Source organism: Camelus bactrianus, chromosome 25, assembly GCF_048773025.1.
Source record: "Camelus bactrianus isolate YW-2024 breed Bactrian camel chromosome 25, ASM4877302v1, whole genome shotgun sequence".
NCBI lineage: Eukaryota > Metazoa > Chordata > Mammalia > Artiodactyla > Camelidae > Camelus > Camelus bactrianus.
The window spans coordinates 22,870,870-22,888,949 of NC_133563.1; the positions used below are offsets into that span (position 1 = coordinate 22,870,870).

The following is an 18,080-nucleotide window of genomic DNA, read 5'->3' on the forward strand; positions in this document are numbered from 1 at the left end:
AAGCACCACTACTCAGCTGAGACTCCAGGCTCCCTCAACTCTTATCCAAAATGAGCCAGATTCATCTGAAAGTCAGCTTGTTCAAATAATGCAGTACAAAGGGCCGAGAGACTGGCTGCCCGCCGCCGGCGCTGTGCACGCGGGTCAACATCTTCCCTTTGTGGAGCCCGCGAGGGGGCCCGGCCATGTGGAAGGGGCCCCCTCCCTCTGCGAGATGATTCTGTTTCCTTTGGAGTCAAATGTAGGCTCCCAGAGAACACGACTGAAACAGATGGCTTTAAAAATCCCCATCCTCCCCGCAAAGCCCTTGTCCAACAGGTAATAAACAAAACGCCAGGCAGTCCCGCGGCCCCCGGAGGACAGAGCTCCCCGATCCCGGCGACACGCTGTGCCCCGGGGAGCTCCCTCTTGGCACCGGTTCCAGCCGTGGGGACCGGAGACTCGTCCACGGCCCCTCTCTGCAGGCTCTACAGGCTGCCTTTCCAGAAACGAGATACGTATTTACAAACCCAAACATTCCCTGGCAGCGAAAGCTCGAAATGAGTTCAGCTCTGCATCTCGCGCGTCTGGAAATCGCTCCAGCTGAGTGCACGGGAACGCAGCCCAACGGGGACCGTTTTCCGGCGAATCCGGAGGCCCTTTGCAAAGTTTCCCGGCTGACAGAACAGCAGCTGGGACCCGGGAGCCCAAGCAATGGAGGACGGGGAGAGGGAGGCGCCTACCGTACCCGATCGGCGCGGCGGCTCATGCTGCGGCCGTCTGGGCGCCTGCTCCGGCCCGGGCGCGGCGGACGCGGCCTCCGCTGTGAGCTCTGCCCCGGGACGGCCGCCCCGGGCTGCTCTTGTTTGCACTGGGCCGTTTGCTTTTGGGATTTCTCCAATGCAGATGTAGTCAGGGGGCCGCTGTCCCGGGGGACAATGATTCCATTGGAAGCTGGCCTTTGACAAGACTCACACATGACCTTTGACTAAGATGGCTTTGGGGAAGGAAAGTGACCGGAGGCTGAAGACGGAGCATCCAGGGCAGCCGCCCGCATTCCCACCCGCAACAGTGCCAAGTTAATTTTTCATCCCGTAGTCTTTCAAGGAGAATCTCTGAGAGGTTCGATTTGCCATTTCTCTTTCATTCTGCCGGATTCTTTCCCCGGTTTCCGAAAGCCTTTTGCTGCCGAAGTTTCCTGAATGAGTATGTCCAGGTTAAACGTAAGCAATGTATTGTATACATTCCTCTAACACTGGGAAATAACACCCCCGTTTTTTTTTTCCCCTAAAGCATGCTACAGTTTACAAAGGGCTTTGACAGCCATGCTGTCATTTGGCCTCCCAGACAATGCCAGGGAAGCTCTCCTGTTACTGCCATTTTACACATAAAGAAAAAAAGACCTCCAGAAAAATAAGGTATTTGCCCAATCACCCACCCAGAAAGTGAAAATCTGGGTCCTTTTACCCCCATCCTGTTCACATCCACAAACCATCCACTTCCCTGCTAGGTGACCCATGCCACTAACTTAATTATAGCACACATTATAAAATAATTATAATGCATAATATAAAGCAAGAGTAACTATAGAATGTTTTAGCTTTCAATTTATAAAAATGTTAGAAAGTGTTTTAATATATCTGTTTTGGTTAAGGATACCCACAGATATCTCGAATTTATTGACTACATTTTTTTATTGTCTAATTTTTTTTCTCTTTACCGGGTGCTAAAAGGATGCTGTGAGAACCAGACTGGCCACTCTACAGTGTTGGCACAAGCCGTGGGTTCCTCAGGCTGCTACAAGAGTCTATCATCACTAGTCATGATCAGAGACTTTCCCCTTCCTTTTTCTGGGTCCCTCCAAATGGTGAAATACTAAATGGAAGATGGAAGAGGAAGGGGCTATGGGACTGTGAAGAGAGCCCTGAACAAGGAGTCAGCATCCCAGAATTTTAGTATGAAGAGGAGAGCTGGGATGCAGGTCTGCAGAGATGTTCTAAGCCTGCTTGGTTAGGCAAATGGCATCATTCTAATTTCTCCACTTGAAGAAGGGGGAAGGGGGTGATACTCACGCTCAGTCTGGAAGGACTGGAAGGAGTTGGCCAGGAGGAGAAGAGGGAGAAAGACATCACTGACTGAAACAACACCATGTCCAGAAGCTGTCCTGATGCCCTTGGCAAACTGAAAATAGTTCCTGCAGGCAAGAGCAGAGGGTGTGGGAGGCTGTGTCTAGAAAGGAGGATGTGGGTTTGGACTCTGATCAACCTCCTGTGTCACTCAAGGGAATCTGGACTTCATCCTGCGGTGCCCAGGGGGTTAATATAAGTTGCCCTGGGTTATCAGCTCATAAGAAAAGGATGCAGGAGTCATAGGTTATTCTACAATAAGAAAAATTTACTAGCAACGTAGCTTGCTGATAATGGGCATTGGCTTCATCAGACAGATGCAGTTTCTTCTTTTGCCTAGCTACAAAAATGCAAGCCATATACTTAACCTCCCTAGGCCTCAGTTTTCTCATCTGTAAAATGGGGATTATGGTATATGCTATGGGCCTTAAATGAAATTATGTAGGTAAAACCCTTTGCCTTTCTTCTGACATACAGTCAAACTCAGTAAGAGGTAGCTGTTGTTATCTTTTAAAGTAATGTCTGCAGCACCTACCACGGATTAACAAGGAACTCCCTTCCTTCCAGCTTGCTCCCTTCTTCCCATTATACTTTTTTGACATTTGACTCATTAGGGTTTGCCCTTTGTTCCTTCCACTTTGTTCCTCCTTCTCGACATTACTTCCTTCCTTTAGGTCCCAGTCTAGACTTTAATGTCAGTTTCAGTCTTACTCTTCTTCCACTTCAGTTTGTTCACCTCCTGGTCCTACCACTGCTATGCCCATCTGTAGACACCCCACCCAAAACGTAATCATCCGCTAGAGCTACACATCGTCACACCCCATGTCCACTGGCACCACCATCTATGTGTGGTCTGCAGCCTCGGCTGGGTGCTCAGCACCACTGTGTTCCTTACAAGTGTCCCTGGTCAGCCCCCGTCTCCAATTCCACAGTCACTAGTCCCACCTCTGCAGAACCCGGAGCCCACTCCCAGCTGACTTTTTTTCAGCAAACAACCTTCTCTCCCCCAGCAAAGAACACAGTGGCTATCAGGAGGGAACTCTGCTTCCTGTCTTTGCACCAGAAAACTTATTTCCAGTCCTAACTCCTTCCCTCCCACTTCAGAGGTGGCCCTCCTTCTGTGTGCTATGGAATGCCTCTCTTCCCATGTCTTCTGGAACATGCTTTTGTCAATAATCCCTCTGCCTTTCAGTCTTATAGTTTCTTCTCCACGGACTTCATTAGTCCACTTATTCAGCAGACATTTATAAAACAACTATTACATGACAGTCAGCATCCTTGATTCTGGGCATACAAGGATAAATACCACACCACACATAGCCTGTAAACACATTTAACTGTCTCCCATACAGTGTACTCCATTTTTCCTAACATGTTCTGAATACGTGCCTATTCTTTTTAACAACAGTAACAACACATACACATTTACACCACACGTGTCCACTGCCTTGAACATACTTCCCATGCATCTTTCAAGGCCAGTTCCTTCGTTTAGAATCAGGTTTAAAGTCACCACTTCAAGGAGTCCTTCCCTTGCCAGCCAATCTAGAGAACCATCCTCTCCCTCATTATTGGCTACCTGTTAACCTTCATTTCTGTCATATCATTTATCCCATGTTGTAATGAGAGACTCCGAATAGGCTTTCTTGCCTATTTTCTGTTGCTTCCACTAGTCCGATCTTCCACGAGGGCTTGGACTCATCTTTTAGTCACTGCTGTATCCCCAGGGCCCAGGGTGTACTTAATAGGCTCTCGGAAAACATCTGTTGATTATAAACTCCCAAGTGCCATGACCATCTTTGCCTTAATTTTTTTTTTTTATCTCCTGCTGGTTTTCAACATTTACTACAGTGAGAATTCCCTGAGAAGCTTTGAAAAATCCTGGTGCACAAAGCACCCTCTGGGGTAAGACCCTTATCTGTTTTTGTAAGTTTTCCAGGCAATTGTAAAAGCCAAGCTTAAGACATCTGACCTAACCTCTGCCTGGCATGTGGGTGATGCTGGAGAAAGAAACGAATGGATGAATGAATGATTCAAGGAATGGGGTCATTTAGCTCCTGCTTATCTTTCACTCCTCTTCCCCCCTGGTCCTCCCACACATCATCTGTTATCCAGCATGCAAACCCCCAAACAAGTCCGGCGCTCTCCTTGCTCCAAGCGTTCATGTAATATCAGCTCTACCAAGATCACCCACAGAGCAGGGGGGAGGAAGAATAAAATAGGAGTCCAAGATTAACATATACACACTATTACATATAAAATAGATGAACAACAAAGACCTGCTGTGTAGCCCAGGGAACTATATTCAGTATCTCATAACCTATAATGGAAAAGACTCTGAAAAAAAAATATATATATACACATAAATATATATATATATATGTATAACTGAATCACTTTGCTGTACACCTGAAACTAACACAACATCGTAAATCAACTATACTTCAATTAAAAGTTAGTTAATTAATTTTTTAAAAGAAACCCATAGAGCATCTTGGCTGTCTACAGAGATTCCTCGCTGCTGGACTCCCTGGTAAAATCCGAGTTTGGGCTCAATAGCATCTCTTTTGCCAGGTCTTTCCCGGCAAAAGCCCTGTTCCCATTAGCAGTCACCCCCCACTTCACCCTCCCCTGGCCCATTCAATCACGGCTTTGTTTTCTGTCTCTGTGATTTTACCTATTCTGAATATGTCCTATAGATGGAATCATATAATATTCGACCTTTTGTGTCTGGCTTATTTCACTTAGCATAACATTTTCAAGATTTTACCCTGTAGCACACTTCATTTCTTTTTTATGGCTGAATAGTGTTCCAGCATATAGATAGACCCCATTTCTCCACCCTTGCATCCTTTGAAGAATTTTTGGGTTGTTTCTGTCTTTTGGCTCTTGTGAGTAGAGTTGTGAACACTCACAGATGTCCCCAAAGGGCTCTGGGCACAAGCCCCTGTTAGAGGAGTCATGCTGCCACCAGCAGCTGTGTCACGATTGTCTCTCCTTGTACCCCAATGTGTAGCAGACTGCCCAGCCACAGATGGCACTCCACAGATATTGTGGAAGGAATTCATAAATTAATGGATTAACACATTAAACAAATTTTTAAAGAGATGCTCTATGTTTATTTTTATCTTTTGTGTGGGTTTTTTAAAACAGCCTTATTGAGCTATAAATCATATAACATAATTCCTCCATTTAAATGGTACAAGTCAGTGGTTTTTAGGATATTCACAGAGCTAACCATCACCACAGTCATTTCTAGAACATTTTCATCACTCCAAAAAGAAACATTGTACCCATTAATAGTCACTCCTCAAGACTCCCCAGCCGCTTAGCCCTAGATACCACCGATCTACTTTCTGTACCTATGGATTTGCCTATTCTGGACACGTCCTATAAATGGGGTCACACAATGCCTGTTTTTGTGTGTGATTGGCATCCACTTCCACTTTCGAAGACTTATTTGGCCACAGGACCCCTTTCACACTGAGTCGCTGTGGCAGAACATGGACTCTGGAGAGATCTTGGAGGACAAATCATGGCAATATTTCTTAGACCACATTACACAGCAACCTGGTAAATTATGCAAGTTCCCAAGCTGGGGGAAGGAGGATAGAAAGGATTAGCCACACATGCTACCAAGGGAAAAAAGGGAAAGGAGATGGATTCCAGAATGGCTCAGCTCTGCCTCACCAGCCCCATCCCAGCCAGGCCACTGGGACAGGACCTCTTGTGGCAAAAGGACCCCACATTGAGAACAGATTGCCCAGGTCAGACTCTAGATTTGATACATATTAGCCATTACTCTTCATTCCCAGCATCCTCCTCTCTAAAAAGAGTATAAAAACAATGCTATCTTATAAGCACCACATCACAGTCTTATAAAGATTAAATGAGAGTATGTCGAATCAAAAAAAAAAGAAGGAAAAAAGACACAAATGAACTATTTACATAAGAGAAACAGACTCACAGACATAGAAACAAACTTATGGTTACCAGGGGAGAAAGGAGGTGGGAAGGGATAAGTTGGGAGTTCGAGATTTGCAGTAATAACTGCTATATATAAACTAGATAAACAACAAGTTTCTTCTGTACAGCACAGGGAACTATATTCAATATCTTGTAGTTACCTATAATGAAAAAGCATATGAAAACAAATATGTGTATGGATATGAATGACTGAAACATGCTATACACCAGAAACTGACACAACACTGTGAACGGACTATATTTCAATTAGAAAAAAAAAGATTAAATGAGGGGATGCTTATCAAGTGCATCATAGCACAGCACTTGGGACACTATAAATGCCTGATAAATGTTTCTGGTGTTGTAGTTGTCGCTGTTTGACCTCAGCTGTTTCCATATTGTTCTTCTAAGTAAAATTTAATATGGCAAGAGGGTTCTGCTGCTTTAAAAAATAATTCAAACCATTATTCTAGGAAAACTTCACACACCATGCAGATATCCACTGCCAGATGGTCATCTGTGTTCTGCTTGATGAAAGTAGGGACAGTGGCAAGATTTAGCTGAAGCTGAAGAGGACCTGTCAATGGAAAGTTGTGGGGAGGAGGTGGGTTAGGTCCATTCCTGGCATAAAAAGCTGATGGAGAGAACCTAGACCTTCCCACCAAATGCTCATCAGTGCCATTCGCAGGCAGAGGATGTTGGCTATGTGGATCTTGTGTCTTGTTTGTCCACCTGCACTACTCTCCAGCAATTTCTTTATTTTTCTTTTACTATTCTTATATGTCAGCCCTGCCTCTGGCATCCTCTGCTAAGCCCTCTTAAGGAGTGTCTCTTAAGTACATCTGAAATTGACCTGTGGTAGGCAATCCAATGGTCAGACACAACCATCTGTAGCAAGTGGCCACAGGACATATCCATTTTGCTATCAAGTGGTCAATTATTCTGCCTGTTCCCCAGAGGCTGTTTTTGCAGTTAAGCGTCAAGTCTCTACTTTGAGTTACAGAGGGTAATTAGTGGAACTTCGTCTGCCTTCCACTCCTTTGAATGGCCTTTCCTGCACATCTGGTGAACCTCTGCACAGATTCAGCTCAACTGCCTCTGTTTCTTGCCTTCCTGCCCTCTGTCTTCTCACAGTCCCTTACATGCCTGTGGGATAGCGCCTAGACAGTGTCTGTTATCACCTGTGTATATGACTGAGCAACTAAAACACGAGGACTTTTCTCATTGATTTCTCTGTCTCCCATGTTCCTAGCACACAATGTTCATTCCTCCAATTTTACAGACATACATGGAGAGCCTACTGTGTGCTGACACCTCAAAATGCAAATATCTCATAGTGGCATGGGATTTTAATTCTGAAAGCAGTTTTGAGACAAGGAAATGAGATCCAGAGAAAGTTGTGTCTTATTAAGTTTCCCAGTGCCTGAGGAAGGAAAATATTGGGGAGAGAATTCAACTCTCTTGACACCTTGTTCTTTTATGGCAGGGATTTTTTTTTCTTTTTTTTTTTATGATTAAAGTAACAGATTTTTTTTACATTATTAGAAAACTAGAGAATATATAAATGATTATTTTGTTCATTAATGGTTTTTCCAGATCAAACAGTAGACCTCAAAGCACCCCTGAGTTGGTGACTAAGGATGTTAACACGCACCAATGCAAATCTGCACTGTGGCTAATTCCATTACTGTCTGACTGCCTGTACTCCTCACACCCAGCCCTGCTGGCTCCCATCTCACCCACGCCAGGCCAACCCAACCCAGGACCTGTAAAAATTTAACTTGGTGTGATTGCACAACCGTGAAAGCTCAAGTTGCTTTTTGGGGTAATGAATGAGATTCTTCAGTTGCCTCGTGAAAATGCTTCCAGTGGGAGGAAAAACAGAACAAGTTGTCACAAACATAAATGTCCCCATCAGGCTCAGGTGAGGTTATTATACAACTAAAGGCCATAGAGGACACCCATTTGGGCCAGCTCAGGGGACAAACAGAATCTTGTTCTATTTCTCTTTCCACTCCTTTGTTGAATTTCTCTTGTTAAGAGCCCTTCTGGAGGTGATAGATGTGTTTGTTACTTTGATTTGGTGTCTGCTTAAGGCCAAACTCATCAAATTATATATTAGATATATGCAGGGTTTTTTTTAAATATCAATTACACTTCAGTAAAGGTGTTTGGAAAAAAAAGAATCTATTTCCTCATCATGGTTCAGCAAATCCATGATAGTTGTCTCTCACCAAGGTGGGCTTTTGGTAAGAAAGAGCAAGACTACCATCCCTGCCTAGCTCCTGGAAGGCTGCTTGCCGAGTTCCTCTTAGCTACTCACGATGGCAGTAACTCCAATGAATGCTACTACTTCAGGTCAGGCCACCATTTCCTCTCATCTGAACCGCTAGAAAGTCTCCTAACCATACTCCTTGACTCCAATTTGAAGTCTTCTAACCTACCCTCCATGCTGCAGCCAGACAGACAGTCCTAAAATTCTAACCTGACCTAATTCCTCTGCTTAACACCCTGCAGGGTTTCCCATTGTCCTGAAGATAAAGCGTCAACTCCTTGATCTTGTTTAGCAGTAATCTGGTCAAGGTTGCAGCCTATAGACAAACGTCTCTAGCTAAGGAGTTGAGTGAGCTGAAACCTAGTCCATGTTCCACGTCCCAACCCATGAGCCCTAGCACTGACCCGTTCTGCCTGAGACCCAGGAAGGGTGAGAGATGCCCCCAGAGGACCTATTACTTCCTGCTGTAGGTGCGTATCTAACTGCCCCCGTACCTACTTCCATCTTAACTGCAGCATTATAATCCTGCCACATTAGCAACTCGGAATTCCCCTCTGTCTTACTTCTGGCCCTTTGCCCATGTTTTCCTCTGCCTGGACTTCTCTCCAGTCTTCTCTTCACCTGGGTAACTCATATTCTTCTTTCTTCTTTCCACATAAATATCACCTTCCCTGACCCTCTTGGATTAGGTTAGTTCTCCCAATATGTGTTCTCAAAGTATCATGTGTTTTTCAGAACAGAATGCTCATTCTATGGTTTTATAATTGCCTACTTATCTACCTTTCCTTGGGAGCAGGGACTATGTACCATGTACTTTGGTGCACTGTACCATGGTACCTTGTAACTTTCTTGTCTCGGTAGTCAGTGAATTATCTGTTGATCAAAGAAGTGAATGAATAAATGGATGGATGCATAAATATGTTTTTTTTAAAAACCTTGATTTCATGTTTCCAATGAACATCACATTTTGACTAAAAGCACTCTGAAATCATTACCTACTGTCTTGTTTCTGTCTTGAATGTATTGTTTTCTATCTTGACAGAATGCATTTGAAAGGGTGGAGTTCTAGGAAATGGGAACTCAGCTCATCCCAAACCACAGCTTTCCCATTTTGCAGACTGAAAATGTTAGACTTTTTTCTTTGTAGTCTTGATGGCTGTTTTCAACATGAAAAGATGCTGGTCTTTCTAAGATGCCTTCACTCATGGGTCAACCCACCCTCTGCCAACATGGCACCCAAGGTGACCCAGTAAAAGGCCTTGAATGTCTTGGTGAGGAGTTTGGCATTCATCCTGTGGGGAATAGAGAGTTCATGAAGCAAGGGAGTGACATACTCACATTTGTGCCTTGAGTAACTGCTCTAGAAGGGGTAAGGAAGATGAGAGCCTGAGGGCAGGGAAATGAGAAAGAAAGTCACTGAAACATCCAGGCAGGAGATGATGAAGGCCTGGACCAGGGAAAGGATCATGGCAATAGAGATGAGGATGTATTTTTTTTTAAAAATTGAGGCAAAATCTCTAGGACTTCATTAAATACGGTTATAAGGGAGGGAGAAGAATCAGAGAGGATTCCAGGGTTTCTAGCTTCAGCAACTGGGTCACTGGTGGCACCATCGTCTAAGCTTAGGATCATGAAGATGGTGAGTTCACTTTGAGATGTATTCTGTTTAAGGTATGGACTTTTATAGGAAATAAATGTAGGAATCATCTCTGGATACACAGTTTCAGGCAAACCTTATACATAGTAGGTGCTCAAAATGTTTCTTGAATTGAATTGAAGGGGCAGTACATCCTACTTACAGAATTTTCAATATTTAATTTTGCCTGTGTCTTTTGTCAAATTCCATTCAAAGACCCATCCAACCATACTGCTCTAATATCAACATAACAATATATTTATCCATATGACAAGCTAAGAAATTTCAACCCCCTGGAAAGTATGACTAAGAAATTTTACTGCAATAGTAATTTTCACTAAGTGGTGGAAGGAGTCAGGAAAAGGGACAGTTATTATAGCAACCACAAATGGGTCCAGGGCTACACTTGGCTTTCAGTTTCACTACAAATTTCAGAGAAGCCATAAAAGATTCAAGTGATATCTGGTTGGTTGATTAGAAACATGTGAAGGGACCCCAAACAGGCACGTGTTTCACATTTCCTACACCAAAGTTTGCCAAGTATTAATCATCATCCTCCCTGTGTTATTCCAGAAAACATAATCACTCCAGCTGGCCTTTTGGAAGGACAGGACTGGGGTCAGGAGAGCATCCACAAATCCAGGACTTCCACAGAGTGTTAGAGAAGAAGTACTGGGCAGAGGAGAGGTTGCCGCAGCGAACTTTCCCCATCTTCCCCGACTCTTCTCCTCACATTGTCCTCCACGTGCCCACCCTCAGCCCCGCCCACGCTCACCTCCACAGCAGAAGAGAAAGGGAGTTTGGAGAGGTAACCTCTCAAGTGAGAACACCATTGCTTCATGCTGAACCTCTCCTCCCCCAGAGCACAGATTCCAGAATGGAACAGACACAGGCTTTGGGGCCAGAAAGTCCCAAATTTTAAAACAAACTCCGCCATCTACTTTGGGTAATTTACTTGACCTCTTTGAGCCTCAGATTTCTCCATTTACAAAACAAGGATAATAAGACCCTCCTTGAAAGGTGAAGAACGAATGAGATGGTTTATGTAAAACACAAACCTGTGTGTGACATTCGCAAACCTGTTTAGACCTGTCTTGCCCCCGTCCTTCTGTCCATCATGACGACCTGCCCAAGCTAGCGTGGAGTCCAAACTGTCCTTCTACACAGTCCCCACTCACGGAAGTCTCACGGGAATGAGCCCGACCTTCACAGAAGCTGGAGATCTGGTCGGGATGCTCTGAGGGGGGCTCAGTTCCATCTAGTCCTCCTGGGACTCACAGAGCAGGTGAATGAGAACACATCTGGCCTCCCTCTGATTAAAGTGCTACCAGAGCAAAGACGATGAAAAAGCTGATTTTGCCTGAACAGTCGGGTCAGACCTCATAAATAAGGCATCATTTGAACCGTGCCTTCATAGATAAGTAACAATTTTCTAGGAGGAAGTCAGAGACATTTCATGCAAAAGGGGTAAATGAACAAAGACACAGAGGCCATGATGTGCTCAGGAAATAATAACTGGTAAGGCATGCCTAGAGGAGAGGCCATGGTGGCAGAGGATGGGCAGACAGATGAGTGAAGACATCTCAGAAAGACCAGTATCTTTTCATTTGGAAACATCCATCAAGACTACAGAGAAAAAAGTCTGACACTTTCAGCCTGTAAAATGTGAAAGCTGTGGTTTAGGACGAGCTGAGTTCCTGATTCCTAGAGGGCCACCCTTTCAAATGCGTTCTGTGAAGGTAGAAAAATATATATATAGTTAAGACAAATACAGGACAGTAGGTAATGATTTCAGGGCTCTTTCGGTCAAAACGTGATGTTCATTGGGAACATGAGTTCAAGGTTTTTTAAAAACATATTTATGCATCCATCCATTTATTCATTCATTTCTTTGATCAAGAAAAATGCTGGGAGACTGGTTTGCAAGGTCACTTGGATTAATTTACCAAGAGTTTACCATACTAGGCAGAGCTTCTGGACTTAATCCATAAGTAATGCAAACTCATTAAAGAGATTTGAAATTTTTCTCTTTTGAATTTGATTGTATTTTGTATTTAGCATTTTTTATTCTCCTTATGAAAACCATACACATAGTATAAAAAACTCAAATGGCACAAAAGGATGTAATAAAATGCAAATCCCTCTCTTTATCCCAGACTACTGGGTTTACTCCTACTCCTCAGTATTAAATCTTTATTCTCTCTTCTTCCAGAAATTCTACATATAAATACTTTTATACGTCTTTCTGGGGATGAATATTAATACACGAGAGTGTACGTGCTTCTTTGCACTTTACAGCGTATCCTGGAGATTCTTCTGTGGCCATGCATGTGATTTCACCTCATTTTTTAAAAATAGCTGTATGGGATTCCACACATTAGATTGTTGCATCACCTTTTATTTAACTAATTCTCAGTTGGTAAATATTTAAGTTGTTCTGAATTATTTTTTATTACAAGCAGGGTTGCAATCCATCCTTGTACTTAAGACTTTGCAAATACTTGAGAGTACGCCTGTAGAACAAACTACTAAAAGCAAAATTGCTGGATCAAAGAGTATGTGCTTTTAAAATCTGAGAGCTATTTTTAACTTGCCCATTAAAAAAAAGTACCTATTTATTATACTCTCACCACTAGAGCACGATTGTATCGGTTTCCACATACCCTTGACATTACTCTGTTATCAAACTTTTAAATCTTGGCCAATCTGATAAAAAAATTTTATTAATTTTTATCAGATTAAAAGTTTTTTAATTTCCTTGTTTTGACTTACATTTCTTTAACAGAGTGAAGATGAGCAATGGCCCTTATGTTTAGAAACCATTTGTACTTCTTTTTCTGTGGACAGCCTTTCTATTTTCCTTGCCAGCTTCTCTGTTAGTTTGTGGTCTTTTCCATGCTGATTTATTAGGCTCTTTATATACTAGTAAAATAGGTAAATTGACCACAATTTCATTTATGGCTTCTGGGCTCTATCCAGTTCTTAGAAATGTCTCTTCCACTCCAATATTATTTTAAAATCCACCCATTTTTTTCTTTCATACTTTTATGACTTTCTACTTTATGTTTACATTTGAACAAATCAAGAGTTTATGTTGCTTTAAGGTGTCAGAGAGAGATTTTATCTTATTATTCGTGCTTTGTATCTTTCTCTTAAAAGATGATTTTACCTGCATTTAAATTTATTGGCATGACAGAGGTGTTTGTTCTGAATTCCCTTCTCTTAGTTTTCTATTCTTAATGCTTCCTCTGTTTTCTAACTTTTGCTACCGGGTTTGTTTTTATCTTCTTTGATATATCTGCATTTTTCTTCTTGTCTTTTCTCGATGGAGAACTGTTTGATGGAAGAACAAGGAGTTCTGCCTGGCACACAGTGAATGAAGGCTCTGATGTCAGAGAATCCTTGTTGAGATGGCACGTCCCCAGGATTCTTCTGGCGTCACTTCCAATGACACTCCACAGTGAGGAACTGGGACTCGTACGCTCTCTTAGTCTACCTGCAGCCCCACACCTTGCTGTTTCAGGCATAATCAGCTCTTCAGTGATGTGCCGCCTCTATTTCAAAAACCGCTGTGGAAATGTGGACTTCCTATCATTGTCTTTCTTCAGTTAGATTCAAATTTTGCTACGTTCAGCAATTATTCTTCAGAGTTTGGGTTTGTAGGTCTTTGCTAAGTTCTTTGAAGATAAAAATTTTCTTTTTTTTTTTTTCAGTTGATTTTAGAAGATAGAATTGGGGTAGAAATGGATTTACACTCCTGTTTTAGCCAGAATTTCTTCATTGAAAATAGTTCAGCAGGAGAGAATATATTGACATAAAACTAATTATGATTTTGGCAGATGGACTGGAGAAGAGCAACACTGGAGTCAGGGAAACCAATTAGGAGGCTAGTGTGGTCATCGAAAATAGAAGAGAGGCGAAGCAAACCTGAATGAGGGTGGTGGTAGCAGTGATGGGGAGGAAGGAAAGTCTGGAGAATCCTGCAGGCCAAATTGATAGGACTTTGTGACTGATTAAAAGGGAAGATTAGGCCAAGTGGAAAAGAAAGAGGTAACTTGGTGGATGGCCATGCATTAGCTGAGAGAGGAAATATAGCAGAGGGAAAAGTTTATTTTTTAATATGTTGAAGTTTCTGGGGCATTCAGAGGAAGATATAATGCAGGCTGCTGGAAACACAGAACCGAGATTCAAGAAAGAGTGAAGGCGGTAGGTGTGGATTTAGAAGTCTCCAGCAGGTTGAAAGCAGTAGTGGCTGGAGCCATAAAACAGATTAATTTGCCGAGAGAGACAGTGTAAAGTTAGAGGAGGGTGAAGATGGAAGCAGAACACCTGTCTTTAAGGGGCTGGTAGGGTGAACTGAGCCCACGAAGGGCAGAATTGCAAAGGCGGGAAGAAAACAAGAGACAGTGGCATTGTGAAAAGCAACAGGAGAGAGCAATCTGGGGAGGAAGGAAGGAGAGTGGGGGGAAAGATGGCAGGGTTAAGTATCTAATACACACAGGCCATACACTAGCATTTGCATATATCATTCCAGTTAATCTTCACAGAAATCCCCCAGAAGTGGAAACAGAGGCCAACAGACATTAAGTAACCCTTGCACCATCACGTACAAACTCAAGAGGCATCTAGATTTACATGTAAGTCCATCCTGCATTCAAAGCATCATCCTGTTTCTTCTGTTAACTTCCAAGTCAGATTATAGTAATTTAACAAATGCCTATAAACTAAAAAATTTACATGCTTCAGATCAGAGCTTCCTAGAGATTTCTGTTAGAAAATTGGTGCTGGATTCTTTTTACAAATTCTGGCTGCCCATAAAAAAGAATGAAAGAATACCATTTGCAGCAACATAGATGGACCTAGAGATGATCCTACTAAGTGAAGTAAGTCAGACAGAGAAAGACAAATATCATATCACTTATATGTGGAATCCAAAAAAAAAATGATACAAAGGAACTTATTAACAAAACAGAAATAGATTCACAGATAGAAAACAAACTTACAGTTACCAAAGAGGAAGAGTTGGGAGGGATAAATCAGAGATTTGGGATTAACAGATACACACTACTATATATAAAACAGATAAACAAGGACCTCCTGTATAGCACAGGAAGCTATATTCAATATCTTGTAATAAACTTTAATGGAAAATAATCTGAAAAAGAAAACGCGCGCGCACACACACACACACACATATATAACTGAATCATTTTGCCATACACCCAAAACATTGTAAGTCAACTATACTTTAATTAAAAAAAAAAATTCTGGCTGTCAAGAAAAGCATCATCACTGTACCAGGACTGTGTTGGCACAATGTTAGCCTCCCAGCCTCCCTCCTGTAAATCAACCAGCTGCATTGGCTTCATTCCTGGCAATGGTAAGTGCTCAGGAAATGGTAACTAAACTAACAGAGGTCACGAAATTAGTGGCAAAAGACAGGCAACAAAGCAAATATCTTTCTATATCTCCCTGTTCATTCTTTAATAGACATTTCTCCATCTGGAGTTCTGTATACATATTCATTTCCAGCTATGTTTAAAGAGATGAATATACAAACTCTCTTGACCTGAGAGCTTATGTTATCATTACTCTGTCTCTGGGTATCATCTCCTCTGTTGGATTCTGTCTTTCCCGCAAGACATCAGTGCTGGTCAGTGCTCAATACAGTGCCTGCCACATAGCAAGTACTCAATGAATATTTGTTCTACTGAGTTGTTTTATCCAGGCTGAGATTACTACAGGTAACCTATTTGCCTCTGTTAAACAGAGCCTAAAAACACCAAGGTTGGGGTACATAATTGGTGATCAACTTCATTGCTCAACTAATTCAAAATCAATCAACCAATGAAATTGGCTGGACTTTTTCCCATATGGGGAAACTTTTTCCTCAATATGGGGAAAAATATGTTTTGTGGACATACTTATAATGGGTATTTCAAGATTCTGGAATTCCTGTATGCCATTTCTGTCCAGGGCACTTCTCCCACAAACACAAAGAATCCTCCAAGTAATGGCATTTCTCATGGGGCCACGGGACGGGGACTCATATATACAGAATATTCACAGCAATGATTCCCCAGACCAACTTAATTAGAAGGAAAAAAAGAACTCCTTGTTAACTCCGGCTACTGCAGTTTTTAAGGCATGCATTCTCCAGCTCATGGATGGCATGTCTTTTACTAGACATGTTTTTAGGTATATATTTTCTCAACAGGGAAATTAATAAGAAAAAAAGGACAATAAACACCATCATTTATTGCATATTGCACATGTGCCAGGACTGTGGCTTAATTCTTCCAACAGCCCTATGAGTTGAGCTCCTTAACCAAAGTCACACACATGCAGTAATCGGCAGATCCAGAGTACAATCAGATCTGTTTATCATTAAATCTATAATCTTAATATAAGAATAGGGTTCGCTGATCCTCCCCTAATCAAAAAAGAAAAAAATACTGAAATACTACTGTTGTGAAACATCTCTTTCAGGAGCTTGGAGTTCTGGCAGATCCTATTCGTTTTCTCCCTGATTGTCCCTCCCCTTCAGTAATTGGATCCCTAATATTTAACTGAGGTACTCTGGGGGGGAAAAAAAGACTATATTTCCCAGCTTCCTTTGCAGCTAGCTATAGCCATGACTAAATTTTGACAAATGTGACATAAGAAGTTGGATATGCAAAGTATTCTTAAGAAGAAGGGGATGTATCATTCTTCACCACTTCCCTCTCTCCTGCTGGCTAGAATGTATGTGTCATCACTATAGTTCCAGCAGCCATTCTGAAATGGAAGCCATACTCAGCAATGCAATAAGAAAGAAGGTGTCCAGACCAGCGGCACCATGGAGCACTGGCTACCACCTGCTGACATCTTGCATGTGGGGTGGAAATACATCTCTACTTGTTCAAGCTACTGCCTTTATTTCCTGTTTCCCACAGTTGGGTCTAAGATGCCTTATGACATCTTGTGTATTATAACACCTTGGATTGTTGCTGAATATAAGTTCATTAAGTTAAATTGGTTTTGGCCACACTAAATACTGAAGATAGAAGTGACTAAGATATAGTCTTACTGCAAGGAAGTTTCAGTTTAGAAGAGGAAAGGAGACACGTCCATGAGACTAAAATAAAGGGAATACCTGGTATGTGAGTCGAAGATTTATGCGTAGTGTATTTTTAGGTATGTTTTGGAGTGTTTGTATTTAGTTTCTCTACCTGGATGAGGGAGAAAGCACAGAAAAAGTCTGCATTTTTCTGGTTTCTGTTTTGTTTTGTTTTTCCCCTTGAATACCAGCTGGTACTCAATAGTTTGACAAATCGCTAAATATATCCTTCAACTGATCCACTGCACTTAAATAAAATTGGAACTCTGGCTAGTTTCTTGTTGGAATCTCTAAGCCCTGTTCTACCATCCTTTGGTGCAAAAGGAAGATAAAGGTTATAAGAAGAGGAGCCCCAAACCCCATGTTCCCTCCCCTGTGAGGTAAAGAGCCAGGGCCCCCTTCACTAGCCCTGCGCATGGAAAACCTCATAATGCCCTGCGAGAAATCCTGGGGGAGGGTTATCAGGAACTTGGAGAATAAAGATTTTAGGTCCTAATTCCTGGCTCTGCTGTCACTTCCCTGTACCCTTAGCAGATTGTCTCACCTTTCTGGGTCACAAGTTGCTTAATTCATAACAATGAATTAATCAATTATAACAAGGATTTGGCTTAATGCCCTCCAAGGTCTCATTTAGCACAAATGCTCTGTGATTCTACGGCTCAAACAAGCCCTGAAGAGGGAGTTAGGGAATCTTGAATTCAGTTGGGTTAAATGTTGGCTCTTTCACTAATTCACAGGATGACCTTAAGAGAGAGATGCAAAATCTGCCAACCTCAGGTTCTTCAGTTGAACAAAATGCCTTATGATATCTTGTAGACTTCAACTAGTCTATGAATGCATTATGAAAAATACTCCTTCTTGATGGAAGAAAAAATCAAGTTAATAACATAACTAGATTTAAAAATCTGTATAGGTTATAAAACAATCGCAATTTAATATTTCATGCACAAAATAAGGATTTATTCTTTAAGTTACCATCCTGGGATAATGACAAAATTG

General features: G+C 42.1%; 1 protein-coding gene across 6 annotated transcripts in view; it reads right to left on the bottom strand.

The window, feature by feature from the left end:
- The window catches only part of ENPP2 (ectonucleotide pyrophosphatase/phosphodiesterase 2), a 101,178-nt gene extending 98,977 nt beyond the window's left edge, over positions 1-2,201 (bottom strand). For 2 of the 6 annotated variants that reach the window (XM_074352968.1, XM_074352966.1), the window contains exons 1-2: positions 2,052-2,201; positions 728-1,177 (exon numbers count right to left, since the gene is read on the bottom strand). In XM_074352968.1, coding sequence (XP_074209069.1) covers positions 728-958 — 231 coding nt within the window. In that variant the 5' untranslated portion in view covers positions 959-1,177; positions 2,052-2,201. The remainder of the gene's footprint in view (positions 1-727; positions 1,178-2,051) is intronic. The other 4 variants (XM_074352967.1, XM_074352965.1, XM_074352970.1 and 1 more) reach the window with 2 other exon arrangements.
- Between the last annotated feature and the right edge of the window lie 15,879 nt (positions 2,202-18,080).